Source organism: Balaenoptera acutorostrata, chromosome 3 (genome assembly GCF_949987535.1).
Source record: "Balaenoptera acutorostrata chromosome 3, mBalAcu1.1, whole genome shotgun sequence".
NCBI lineage: Eukaryota > Metazoa > Chordata > Mammalia > Artiodactyla > Balaenopteridae > Balaenoptera > Balaenoptera acutorostrata.
Window position 1 is genome coordinate 21,223,970 of NC_080066.1, and position 14,290 is coordinate 21,238,259.

Below are 14,290 nucleotides of genomic sequence, written 5' to 3' on the forward strand. Positions count from 1 at the left end.
GGGCCACAGTCAGATCTACCCTCAACACAGAGGCAGGGGATGCCTTAAAGGCCAAGGGTCTTTTCAGAGAAATGGGCTTCCGATCGAAAGGGGTAGAGCAAACTTGGCAGAGAAAGAATGGAAGCCCTCGGTAGGGGAAAACATAGTTCAGAGCGTGTAAGAACATGTTTTTATAAATGAGGTGGGGATGAATTCTCTTTCAGGATTCAGAAATAATTTTCAGATGTGATCAAAGAAACATGTGCCAGAGATTTCTGTGAGCCTTGGGGCATGGGAGATGGTCCAGAAGACCAGGGTTAGGCACATGTGTCTTGGTTTTCAGACATGGTGGAGCAGGAAGCTGGATTCTTAGAAACTACGAAAAGGTGAGCTTGACATCGATCTCTGATAGAAATTCTTGCACTTAAACCGATGATCTGTGAACAACTGAAAAACACACGTTTGTGAAAAACAAATGATTGTTCAGCTAGACTCATTTTTTTTTTCTCATAAAGTTTCTAGACCGACAGACCAAGAAAAAGATATGGCAGAGCACATACAGATTTCAGCAAGACGTGATGAAATCTCTCATCTCTTATCTCTTTGTGGATAAGATGGAGAAATGGCTAGAAGATGACAGCAAACTTGGTCACTGCTTTTATTAATAACTCAGGGGAAGACAGGAGAGGCACGCTTGTCCAGCAAGACATCCAGACATGTCTTGAGTAAAAATTACATGGCAGACACCAATAGGCACTGGGGTGGGGTGGATAAAAGAGGAATGTGAGTCACATCTGTCCTTGGAGAAGCAGCCCCGCTGGATGGAGGGAACCCATGGAGGGCTGAAACCCTGCTTGACCACCAGTGCCATGACCCTGGGGAAAGTTACATAACCTCTTTTTTTAAAAAAATTTTTATTGGAGTATAGCTGATTTACAATTTGTGTTGGTTTCAGGTGTACGGCAAAGTGATTCAGTTAAACACATACATATATCCACTCTTTTTTAGACATTTTCCCCATATAGGCCATTACAGAGTATCGAGTAGAGTTCCCTGTGCTATACAGTAGGTCCTTATTAGTCATCTGTTTTATATATAGTAGTGTGTATATGTCATACCAATCTCCCACTTTATCCCCCCTCCCCCCACCCCTTTCTCCCTTAAGCCTCTCCCTTTCCTCACTTGTAGAAGCACGGTGATCTTACCTTTCAAGATCACAGGAAGGACTGTTTTACAGAACAGTATTGGTTCTGCTACAAAGTACGGAATGGGTCATACAATCCTGAGAGGGACAGTTCAAATGTCAGGACAGAATTAGGACAGACGGATGGACACACACACACACAGGCTAGAATAAAAGGTCCAAAGGCACACTATGAAATTATATTAATAAATGTGTAGTCCAGCATTTAGGTTCCAAAGCAGAAAAGTGGGGTAGAGTAGCATGCTTTAGCAGTAGTTCAAGTAAAAATAAATAAAACCTTAGAGGAGTACGAGCTGCCTTCCATTGCTCTCAAGCTACATTAAGATATTTTAAAGTCCACAATAGGGGGTCACTGCTCATGCTGTTTGGATCTTCCTGGGAGGAACTGTCTTACATTCTGATTATGGCATTTTAATAAAGACACTGGCAAAGTAAAACAGGCAGCACAACAGAAAAAAACAAGGAGGTGAAAGTTTAGAAACAGTGAAATGTAAGGGATGGTTAAAGAATTGGGTCTATTTGGCCTGAAACAGGATCTGAGTTTTGGGTTTCAAATAGATAAAGAAACATTTGAATTTAGTTGACATCGCTCCACTGGGAGGACCCAGTGAAGGAAAGTTCCATCTGAGGTCCTGATGTGGAACGGACCGACCGGGGAGGTGGTGAGAGTGCCAACCACGGCTGCCTCAGTGCCGTTAAATCATCATCTATCACGCATGCCGCACCCCTGCCAACGCTGGAGTTTGTGCTGAAACACAGGTTAGACACTCAGCCCTGTGGGACCCTGCTCAGCCTCCACGCGGCTAGAATGAAGAGTCCTGTTCCTATGCTAATCAGCTTCACCCGGAAAAATATTCTTCATCGACGCTGACTTCAGGAATTTCCTGGCATTCATAATGTCCTGAAGATGAGCTTTGGGTGCACTTAGGGGCCAAGGAGCCTGTAAGAGCTCCACTGGGTGTGCTCCTCTCTCCTGGGGACCACATGCCCCCCCCACCCAAGCCCCCCCCAAGAACTTACCGCCAGGTACTGCGGGGTGAGGCCGCCCAGACCCGTCAGGTTCCCCCAGGTGGCAGTGTTGAGCTGCTGCATCTGCTGCGCCAGCTGCTGCTGGAGGCGCCTTTGCTCCTTGTCCTTCTGAGTATCGGCGAACTTCACCACAATCGGTGAAGAGCAGCCCTGTGGTCAGACACAGCGGAAAGTGGAGAGGGGGTTACAGGCTGGTCCACTCCGCTCAGGACACTCAGTCAGCTCGGGGCCTAGCTTTCTGAACTATTCTGGAGCACAGGGGATGGTCTGGCCTCGTTTTTAAATGGTTTGATGGTCCTTCTTCTTCTCTGAATAGTACCACCAACAGAAAATTCCAGATCCTGTCACTGGTGTCTTTGGGGCTCTCTGGTGGTCGATGAAGCCATTTGTGCTCGTGCTCTGATTATTAGACTGCCTCGCCTTCTCTCTTCATGGGTCTTCCTTCGACCATCCCAGGACCTCCTCAGAGACAAGAGACCTTATCATTGTTCTTTAATTAAGCTTCACGGTTCGCTTGTCTGAAAGATGGACTTGTCCTGGTGTGTCTGCCTGTTTCCACGTGTGAGCAGGGGACAAAGGAGGGGAACGAAATGCTGTAATGGGAATGAAAATGCCTGTTGTTCATGTCTTTTTTCCCCACTCTTTCCAATGTTCAGTTAAGCATTTTTGAACTTTGGAACTGTAGGAATCATACAGACCCAGTAATATAATCGGGAGAAGTGGGTTTCATTTTAGGAACATGGATGAAGGAAGGAGATTTTCAGGGGACACAGGCATGGACCAATGTCACTGTCCCCATGTTTTCAGAAGGGGTTCTCTTCCTTCTGTATCACATCTACTCTAGCTGTAATCCCAGGAGCTACCACAAATCAAAAAGAAAATATCAGGAGCATTCTAGACCAAGGAGATACATCTCAGATGGCAGGAGGAGATGTCTACTTAGCTTCTTTTCCTAATCAATCTCGCTGTTCTAGGAGCTTCTGTGTTCATTTCCTTTAAAAGGCAGGAGCAGAGGTAGTGAGTGAGAAATGGCCAAGGGTTATATAACAGGACCAATTCATGTCTGATACGGAGAAAATCATTAGGGAAAGTAAGGGCCTGACACCTCAGGCAGGAGGACTTCCTTTCGAAAGCACCTTTTCAACATTCGCCACTTGGCAAATACTCAGCAGAAACCAACTCTCTTCCCTCTCTGTTTAGCTTGCTAAACATTCCATCACAATTAAAGCTGTGAAATTTTGCTGAGATAAAAAGAAGTTAATTCTACCCAAGTGATTAAAAAAAAACCCCACTTTTTATTGAAACTCAGCATGATAACAGACCTCTCTCTTCTCCTCCCAGAAATTTAATATTCCTATTTAAATGAGCTTTTCCCTTCCCTGTGGGTTATTTTTCTTTCTCCTAGAAAACAAAGTTGCATTTTTTTCTTATCACGTTGGGTAGCTACTGGGGATGGAACGATGCATACGTGAAGCTATCATGCCTGCTGTTACCCCCCAACATGTGAGAAAAGTGAGGTGACTGGTGTTGAACCTCCAGCGGACTGGTCTTCAGCTCTGGGAGTCACAGTCACGGCACAGATGTTAAGAGTCAGTAAATTGCATAAAAGCAATATTTCCACCATTTAAAAAATCTATACTTCATTGTTCTTCATCTGCTCCGTATTTCAGCGCTTTCATCACTTTAAAGACAGCAAAACCACTCTGAAGATGGAAATTACAGAGAGCAAGGGTTTTGCATGGAAAGGGTTGTTATTGTATCAAATTTGTCCCATAACAAATTATAGCATCTCCTCCTAACAGTTCATTTACGGTTGGCTTTTTTCTTCCTTAAATACCAAAAAATGATATAAAAGCAGAAAATCAGGCCAATGATTATAGTTCAAAAATGAGTTGTATAAACCATGAAAGGGGAAAACAGGGTGGGGAGAGATTGGAGGAAAGCGGGAAAATCAAGGTACCATATAAAGATTAATGATTTTTAAAATAACATGTTCTTTTAAACTTTAACAGTGACATCATTTTGAATTCACATCTCTTAGATCATACATCTTGGTGGAAGATGTAAGCCAGAGTCCTGAAAATAATGTAATTAATTCAAAAAAAGAAAACAAACTGCAGTGGTACAAGTATAATGAGACTGCATAATATATAATCTTCTGTTTAAATGTCAATATTTTTGAATTAAACAAGAAATTTAAGTGTCTGAGGGCTCCTCTGATTAAGCATGGATGTCCAGATTTAAAAACAAGTGCATCAAATCTGTTTTCTGATAATAGCAGTATTAACAAAGGATCAAGGATTTCTGAAGAATAAATAAGCCCCATTCTCTACAGCAAATTCTTTTCACTCTGAGAGCCTGTTATTTTCTCGGTTCGGGTTCATACCCAGTTCTGCTGTATTTTCTCGTGCTCTCCTTCCGTAGGGACCCAGGAGAGCACAGACCTCCCACTCGGGCGGGGGGCCCTGGGTGAAGGAACTGGGGTGGCAATGTTTCCAACAGAGCTGAAAGAATTGAGGTTACAAAATCATCTAAGGTGAGACCAATTTAGGTACAAATCACTCAATTACAGGAAATAAAAATCTTTAAGAATGAAACACATATATATATGGAAGATAATAAATACAGGTCAAGACTTCCTTTTTCTTAACAGTACTTTCATTTCATCTCCAGACTGATAGGTAGCTGGAAACCAGGCTGATCCCCGATAATGGAGCCTCCCCCAAGGTAAGGGAAAGGGTAGGGGGAGGGGACAAAAACATGATCACGTGTGTAACTGCGTGTTGTTCAAGATTGGATTCCTAGACATTTCAAATCCTGCTAATTCTCTCTTATTGTGGCCGATTTTCACCTGAGCTTGCCTTCACGTAGGGGGGTGTGAGTGTCTTAAAAATGCATTGCACTGAAAGGAAAACACAGTGATTATATAAGATATGTTAGGAATATTAAAGTCAAAAGGAAGTTCGAAAAAGACAATAGGCTTTGCAATGCTGATATAAAAACTCAGAAAAGTACAGTAAACACTTAATGACAATGCCATGCACACTCTTTACCCCCCGCTTCCACCCACCCTTTGGCTCCCTAGAAAAAGGTTGCCCACAAAACAAGACCCATAAAGATCACTAAGCTCCCGGCATGCTTCGGGAGATGCAGCATTGCAAAAAACAAACAAATGAACAAAAAAAAAAAAATTAAAACCCCCCAAAAGTGGAGGCAAAAAAGAAGCTCAAACGATCAATAAAGAACTTTTTGGCACATTAAATAAAACTGAAAACAATTTTTTTTTCAAAAGATGAAAAACGTAACTTCAGGTAACACTACAAAGCCACCTCCAGAAAAGATCACCCATACACAAAGATACAGTTTACATAATACAGCAGAACATGCACTCCCAAAGGATTCTATCAGACAATACAGAATAAGTAACAGCATATCACTCTTGGAATGTTTTTGTGCAAAATTCTGAAAGGCCATGACCCGAATCACAGACTCAAAGTACAGAGCCATTGTCTACATTTGTGGACCCACGCCAGCCTATTTCTCTTCCCCGAAAGCCACTATCTCTCATTAGGAGATCACATTTGAGCCTTTGAATTTCTTGGTTATTGTTCATTTTTTAGTAAGGGGGAAAATCTAATTTTTCGGGGGACTCTCATACATGAACATTTGCACTGGTTCAATGAGGTGGGAGAAGTCTTAACTTTCTCCAACATTCTTGACGCAAAAACAATTGTTTGTCTCGATTAAAGATAACTTGACCCCGCATTAAGAAGAAAATAAAAAAGAAATGAAAGAACCCTGTGATTTAGCACAGGGCCAGCTGCAATTTGGAAAGGGGTCTGTTAATGTTCTACCCATCCCACCCCTGGGGCTGGGGAACGTACTTGATCCTTGAGGTACAGAAGGATGCTCGGTTTAAATTGCATCATGAACTTTACACGGCAGGACCTGGGCCACTGCAATAAAAGGCTCAAAAAGGAATATAGAGCAAGTGGAAGGTTTTACTAAGTGCATTTCCAGTCATCAGGGGAGAAATTCAGAGGGAGAGAGAGAGAGGGAGAAGGAGAGAGATTAAGGAAGAAGGAATATGAATGAATGAAGAGAGAGAGATGGTGAAAGTTTACATCTGTGATTGTCATGTGAACAATCCACACAGGAGAGAATTGCTTTCCATTCCCCACCATTTGCACAAAGAAAACAAAGAAAGGGCAGATGATACAGTACCTCCATGGTCTGAGACTGATGCATGGCTTTGATTGCATTCTGTGCCATTGCCCTTGTAGAAAATGTGACAAACGCACAGCCTGTGGGAAACAAGGGGACAGGGAGCAGGAAAGACAAAAAACAACAAGACAAAAGGTTTGGACGCTTGTTAAACCAACACAGTCTACGAGAACTGCCACAGGACGACACTGTTCTCAGTAGTACATGAAATCAACAACTTCTCTCTGTGGTTTTTACCTCGTGTTGCTTTTTAACTTACAGTGCTGACTTGCTAATCTGACCACAGCAGAAAGATTTACTGATGGATTAGTTTATTTATTTTTTAAATGGAGTCCAGGGGAAGGAGGCTGGGTACTTCCTTTTTTTAAGCCATGGTGGGGGGGGGGGGTTTGAAATGAGCAAGACCTAGTTTGCATTTTCTAAAATAAAAAGTTGCGATTTTACATTTTCTCCTTGTCTGACTGTCTTGACTTAGGGCATCTACCCATTCCGGCTCTCTGTATTTCAAACATGAGGCTTGATTTTTAAGCAGCAAATAGTAAAATCCTCACACCCAGGGCAAATTAGCAACTAGATTCCAATAGCTCGAAATGTCAGCAAATAAATATACCTCATCTCTTCTGGGTAGTTAAAAAAATAGATGTATGTATAAATATACACTTATGCTATTCAAATGCAAACAAATATACCCAAATCCTGTACAAACTACTTGGTAACTGTTAACGATGAGCAAAAACAAATGCTCTGTTAACTCTGGGAATATTCAACCGTGTATATGAAGTAAAATTTAAACATTTGCATTGGATTTCTTATTTGTATCAAACCTTCAAGACTTTAAGCTGTGACTTGTGGATTCTTATCAGAGATTCCACCTCAAGTGTAACATACACAAGACAATGTATATTTCTCTGAATGTCTCCCCTGAGACCCACAGAACTCTCCATGGCTATTTTTTTTCCCCAGCTGTAAAATAACTAGAATCTACAGTGCTTGTTCCTGCTTCCTGCAGCAGTGCTGGTGGCTACCATGCAGGTCACTGTTCCAGCTACATGGCTCACTGCCCTTTCCACTAATAAAAGCACTGCCTTCTGAAATTTACATTTTATTCATCGTGCACCCTTGGGCTTCTCAGAGAAAAAGACTGTGAAATTAATGCAGATTCAGGCTGATTTTATAATAATACCACGGCACACTAAAAGCTTAGCTAAAGCAACGCTGACTATTTCACTTATGATCTCTAATGACTTTAAAAGTGCATTGATTTTCAGCTTCTTTAGCCTTGCACAGTTTGAACTTAGGTATCAGAGAATAATTTAGTGTTCCACTCAATTGCCTGAAAACATTATTATTATTACTACTTAAAAGATTTCCAAATGAAGCAGATCTAAACACTGAGGGGCTGAAGCTTGTCATCTCAGAGCGAGTGCACAAAAGTGGAATTCTGGTACCAATCACGTGAGATGGTTGCCTCTGTGGCCGGGAAGCCAAACAGAACATTCTACATCCAGACAACCAGCGGATGGCTTGGTGTATGGGAGTCACTGTGGGAGCCATTAAATACATTTTCTTTGTTTGCTCTGCATGGGTACCTGGTGAGATTATCAAGTCAATACTGTATTAGCACCTTTCAGTCAAACAGCAGTAAGAGAAAGCAATGCCTGCCCACTACCCCCAAAGCACACCAACAACCAGTCATGAAAATAAGTCAATGCATTTTTTTTTTTGCATCATGCTGTAATTTTTAATACACAAAAACTCTCTGTACATGGGAGGTTCATCTCATTCACCTCCGCTAAGTTGTCCTCACTGAAGCCCGACGTCTAGCTCACTATGAATGCCAAGCTATTTCCTATGGTTTTTCTGATGTTACAGCAGCTGGGGAAGCTGACTGTTTCAACATGCTGCCTGTACCTACAGTGGCTGTGGCTTTTGTCATCAATAGAAGCAGCTGGGCAGCCTTCTCTAAGGCATCTAGATGATGTGCGTGAGACGGTGTGAGACCTACAACAGGACCTCTGCTGGCTCCATACTGAAATAGACTCAGCTCTAAAATGACAGAGTCCCAAATTTACCATCTGTTTCAAAGTAGTATCTCATGAAGATTGTGATGATCACCGGTACTATTAACAGAGGAAATAACACTAAAAGATTTTTCTTTTTCATTTCTTTATTTTAAAAATTAAATAATAAAAAAAAAATTTGGTGCTGCGTGGCTTGCGGGATCTTAGTTCCCAGACCAGGGATCAAACCTGTGCCCTTGGCAGTGAAAGTGCAGAATCCTAACCACTGGACCGCCGGGGAAGTCCCTTCATTTCCTGTCTGGAGGCTGTAGTAGAGGCACAAGCAAATCATCTAATGGAGGCATATTTGAGGCCACAGGAAGCCCAGACTAACTCTACTTTTAAGAGTCAAGAAGCCTGTTTCATTCACTTTGCTTGCTCTTATTATCTGGGAGCATGTGCCAAACCAACAGCTTCTAAACGGAGGTTAAGAATGCATAAAAAAATGTAAAATGTCAACAAAAATCAATAAGGCAGAGCTTATGCATTTACCACAATTTCAGAGCAGGCAGAGCTTTTGTAAGTAACTTCGGGAGAAAGATCGAGCAATTAACAGGTCTCAAAAGAAAAGTCTGAGCAAGAGAACAATGAAATGATCTCTCTATAAACTTGAACCATTGCCCCTTCCTCTATGAAACCTGCAATTAAAAGGTTGACTGATGCTTTTAATTATACAATCCTCATCCCATCCAAAAAATGATCTGACAAATCTGATGACTCCTTTAACTTTTTTATTCTACCGGCAGTGGTGCAGTAAGAGAGAACTTGCCTCCTAGGGACTCTGTCAAGTTCCCTACTGGGTGCTGTGTTCAATTACTTAAGGGAGAAAATTACTGTCATTTATAAAGTGGGAGCACATGCTGAAAGATTCACTCTCTCTGCCGCTCTGGATGAAGCTAAGCAACTTCAGAACCAAATGTTCCACGGGTTGGTAGCCAGTTAACCTTCGTAACATCTCTAAAACAGGAGGTCCTGGCTATATTTTCATTTTCTTTTCAGCACCACTGAAAACACTGGCTTCGGGGTGGGCCCTCAAATCTGCGCTTTTCACTAACGTAGGGTCACACAAGCTCCTACAGTCAAAATGGGCTGCTGGCTTCTTCTACAAACCAACCAGATGACTTCCCGCTGGACAGAAATGACTTAGGTCAGTTGTCCTCTTCTCTCTCTAAAGATGAGCTTCTGGGTACAGCAGAGTCTACAGGGTCTTGACGGACAACTGCTCCGATCTTATAGGGTTAGCCCTCAACTGTTCTAGACTGTTGCGCATGCTGGTGACCGACCAAAATGCTGGAGAACTTAGATTGGGAGAAAAAAATATATAGGTACCAAGACAATAAAGCTATTTTTTGGGGGTGGGGTAAGATAGCCCATATATTACTGTCTCAAAGCTTCCAAATACATAACAGCAAAAAAAAAAAAAAAAAAAAAAAGGTAAAAATTCCCTCTGTAAATGTGTCCAACCTGTAATTTAGCTTGCCACTATTTATTGTCTCCACTTTCAGAGTGTCAGAGATTGCTCATAGAAATGAAAGGAGCTGAATTCCTTCTATTTCGGTGAGGTTGTCTTCTTGCTGCTAAAATAGATAAATGATTGACTGGGGAAAGGTTTCTCAAAGTCATTTCCTCCTACAGACAGGATCTAAGGAAAGCACAGAGCCCTGTCACAGAGCAGATTTTGGAACCCAGCTATTACACTTGTCATTTCAGTTGAAAGGATATCTTAACTCAGGTGTTCTACCTTTTCTCTAGGCTACATGAGAATTTTGAGAGAACTAGATGAATTCTTGCTCTGCATCAAAAAGAAGGGGGGGGGAGAGAGAGAGAGAGAGAGAGAGAGAGAGAGAGAGAGAGAGAGAGAGAGAGAGAGAGAGAGAGAAAGTAATGAAAAAAGTAGAGGCACTTTTAAAAGCACATACAATGATGCCAGGGTCTCTTGCTTTTCTGCTTCTTCTTTGAAAGAGGAGCAACAGCTGCTATATTTCAACTGAAGGAAGCATAATTTAAAATAACTTGTGTGGCTGAGAAGATTTCAGCCTATGGAAAACTGGTTTATAAATTCCTCTTCAGCTGTAGAAAGATCTTAATGCAGCCAATTTTCCCTCTCAGTATCTTTTGAGCAATGGCAGGGTTTAAACATATGCTATGAGTATAACATTGGAGCATCAAAAATAATACTCTAATGTGCAATTCCCAACGCTGGGTTAGTTTATTTAAAATTGGCATGGAGAGATCTTTCATTCATGGCACCTGAGGCTGAGTGCAGACTAGGACTTAATAGTTGGCAAAAATCTCATCCTTGAGATGAGGTTGGAAGACTGTACCCAGAGCAGCATGACAAGATGCATTTAATAACCCAGGGGGCATCTGATAAAGGTTTCCACATATCTGAACATTTGGGTACCACGTGGGCAAGACTAAAATGTCACAATCAAAACTGAGTCCTCTCCATGTACGTTTTAAAAGTCAAAAGCCCTCTCCCAATATCCCGATCAGATATAACGAAAACAAATGAGGATTTAATGGCTAAATCCAGTCTGTGGTCGCTAACATCCCTGAAGATACCGCCAATTCATTTGTCAAAGGTTTTGGCAGGAGAATGCTGGAACACCATAAACACAGCTGGAATATTCTTAAACCAGCAGAAAGTTACCTTAAATGGCAGTGAAGATTTGACTGCAGTTTATGGGAAAGAAAAATGAAATCAACCCCTTCATTGTCTCTGAGTTACAGATATTCAGTTGCTATGGTGCAGCAAACCTGGCAGATTGTACCCAAATAGTCCAATCTGACTGTGGGACTGTGGGTAAGTGAGAACATGTGTATTTTAGGAAATCAACATGCTAAGGTGACACTGTCCAGTAAATATGTTGGCTCAGAAGCCTCAAGCTTTGATTCTGAGAGCAAACATCTCATTTCACTTGCCATGTGTGGGCTTGTGCTACCCTGCTTGCTTTCTCAATGAAGGCTCACACAGCGGGCCTGAGAGGTGGATCTGCCACTGCAGAAGGATCTGAGTATCATGAGGGGCTTGAAAGCATCTCAAACCAGGTTTTCCAAATCAGAAAAAAACGGCAGAATGGGTTACTGCCCCCAAAGGGGAAAAAATGCACATCTAGATGTGGGCATACAGCGTAAAGCGAGGCAGAGTCCTAATGTTTGTTGAGTGGTTTCAACAGGCTTGGCAGGTGCTGTCCATGTATAGGCATGACAATTTCCCAGCAGGATGGGGCAGAGAGGTCCCATCTTAAAACATGGCACAGATCTGGGTGCTGGTGAATACTATGGGGGACTTTTAAAATAGTCTTTCTTGACAATGTGTAGATCATGATTTTTTTTTTTTTTTTTTTTAAAGACAGTGATTCTAACTTAAAGTACAGCAGGGCTAAATAGGTGCAAAGATGTGGGTGCTGGCAGCCCACTACTCTGATTTGGGGCAGGGGTACTGAATCAACAGCCTGGAGGAACCTCAGGTTAACACCTGCCAGGTAGGAATGTCAACTACTGATGTGGCAGAGAATGAACTACACGAGACGCCTGTTGGGGACCCAGGGCTACTAACTGCCTCCTCTGTCTTCCTTCTTGTAGCTGAACTGGGCAAAAGCAAAAACAAGAAAAGTGAACCACTCAAGGGCACCTCTCCCTCATCATAATCAAATGGTTCGATTTAAATCCTTTCCTACTGACTAATTTATACCCTGGTTTAGTATTACAAGGTACTTTTCAGAGCAGCCAAGCTTTCATTTCACTTCATTTTTATTTATTTTGTAAACAGCTGAGCCAGCAACAGGCATGGAGACCAGAAATGCTGAGCGCCCCTGATCTGCAGCGCTGCACTTATTAATATTTGATTGAAAACTGCAATTCTTTAATGAAAGCAAAAGAGTAGCATGAAAGAGAACTGTTCTTTCAACAAATCACTGATTTAGGAGCAGTCCCCAGTACCCAGGAGTCCCTGGGTCCTGCTAATTGAAAAATGCAACACTGTCTTTATATTTTAGAACAAATGAGAATAAACGAGTACTTTCTTTTTTGCCACAGGGAATTCTCATCAGTTTGCCAGAAAATATTTTTCTGTTAAAAAAAAAAGGGGGGGGCAGGGAGGAGGATTCTACTCTTTACATTGAAGCAGCAGTTGCATAAAATATTGATGAAAGTGCTCCCATCACTTATTTCAGAAATAGGCTGCTTCTGGTATCAAGTGCTGGTTCATCAACCAAATGGCAGATGGAATTGGTCAGGTTCTCCCATCAAGTACAGTGTCTTGACACCCTTTCCTATGAAAGTTTTGACCATTTAAAAAATCTCATCTGCAAAAACAGCTAACATACGCTCAAGGATCTCCAAGCACCAATGTTCTTCATCACTGTCCCCACTGGACAGATGGAGAAATTGAGGCAGAGAATCAGTTTGTAAATCAGCAGAGGGAAAACAGAAGTCCAGCATTCCTACTTCATAGTCAAGGCCTCTATTAAACATTATGGATGGCCTGCTTCTACAAAAAACCTACCATGGCAGTAGCTCATCACGCCCTATCAGAGAAGCAGGGCAGATATTCAGACTGCTGCCATTTTCGAGTGTGGAAACTGGGGACAGAGATAGGAAAATGAATGGACCACGCCCATGATTCATGTCAGGAGAAGTTCTGGGACTGGGCCCCAGGGTCATTGACCTCCAAGGCACTATACATTTCACTATGCCTATTGGTTCTTTCTCCATGCTGTACACCTTGGCGAATGCAAAAGTGCAATGATAACACGGAAGTGTGACTGAGAATAGTCACAGGGAGAGAATAGTGGTTCTTATTACTAAATTGGCAGCAGAAAAGGGATCGCAAAAGTATTCTTTTGTCTTTCTTGCCTATTTAATTCTTCCTCAGCCCCGCTGCTTCCTCCTGTGGTATTCGCTCTCCTGGTCTGTCTACCTATCTACCTCTCCTGGATCAGATGTGATGATAAGCTCTCCTGGTGCGTATCTCCAGGATGGCACAGAGGGACCCAGGATAGAAATCCTGGTATCCTTCTGCCTGCGAGGCTGGATGGGAACCAGAGGCGATGCGGGTGCCCAGGACAAGGAACTATTTTGGGTGACACTGGTAAAGGCACACGTGGTAAGTGACAGATTAGCTTGAGGCACTGGGTCTGCTGTTTAGGGACCCCACTCAACATCATGTCTTGCTCAGCTTTTAGACTCCCATCTTTCAGTGAGTGTTAAGTGTCATTTCCAGGCCTCCTCCTCCTCTTTTTTTTAAAAACCACCTTCAGAAGAAAATATAGGCATCACAAGCTTGGAGTTACTCCTCCTCCTCCTAGTTTTCCTCGAGATCACCTCCGTTTCAGGGCTTTGGAGGTGGAGGTAGGTGGAAAACTTCTGTTCCCTGTGCCTTCGATTCTAGCAGTTGACATCATGAAGCTTTATGTCTAAAAGTAAAAAGAACAAATGTTCTTCCTCCCAGGGCGCTGAGTTTACGTAAGACCAGGGAGATGAATGAAAACTAGTGCCTTGATACTTAAGGCTTAACCTTTTCTTTCAACATGGGGCACGGGCAGTGCAGTCCCAGAACCAGAGATGGGGAACGTAAAGACATTTCTAATTAGCCCTGTGGAACTTGCCCTGGAAACCCCATTAATTGAATGAAATCCTCTCTGTGTTGCAAAAAGACAGATTTCTTACGAGAATGGAGAAATGTGTTTTCCATGTGCGTCTTCCCCTGGGCCTCCTGGGCTGACTCAGGAAACTAGTCAGATGGCTGGGAACACGGTGATAAGCCTTATAAGCGGTTTAAGGAGGGAGG

General features: G+C 42.4%; 1 protein-coding gene across 9 annotated transcripts in view; it reads right to left on the bottom strand.

The window, feature by feature from the left end:
- Window positions 1-14,290, bottom strand: part of CELF2 (CUGBP Elav-like family member 2) — a 313,311-nt gene that overhangs the window by 59,439 nt on the left and 239,582 nt on the right. For all 9 annotated transcript variants that reach the window (XM_028162880.2, XM_057543107.1, XM_057543108.1 and 6 more), the window contains exons 6-7: window positions 6,437-6,516; window positions 2,204-2,362 (exon numbers count right to left, since the gene is read on the bottom strand). In XM_028162880.2, coding sequence (XP_028018681.1) covers window positions 2,204-2,362; window positions 6,437-6,516 — 239 coding nt within the window. The remainder of the gene's footprint in view (window positions 1-2,203; window positions 2,363-6,436; window positions 6,517-14,290) is intronic.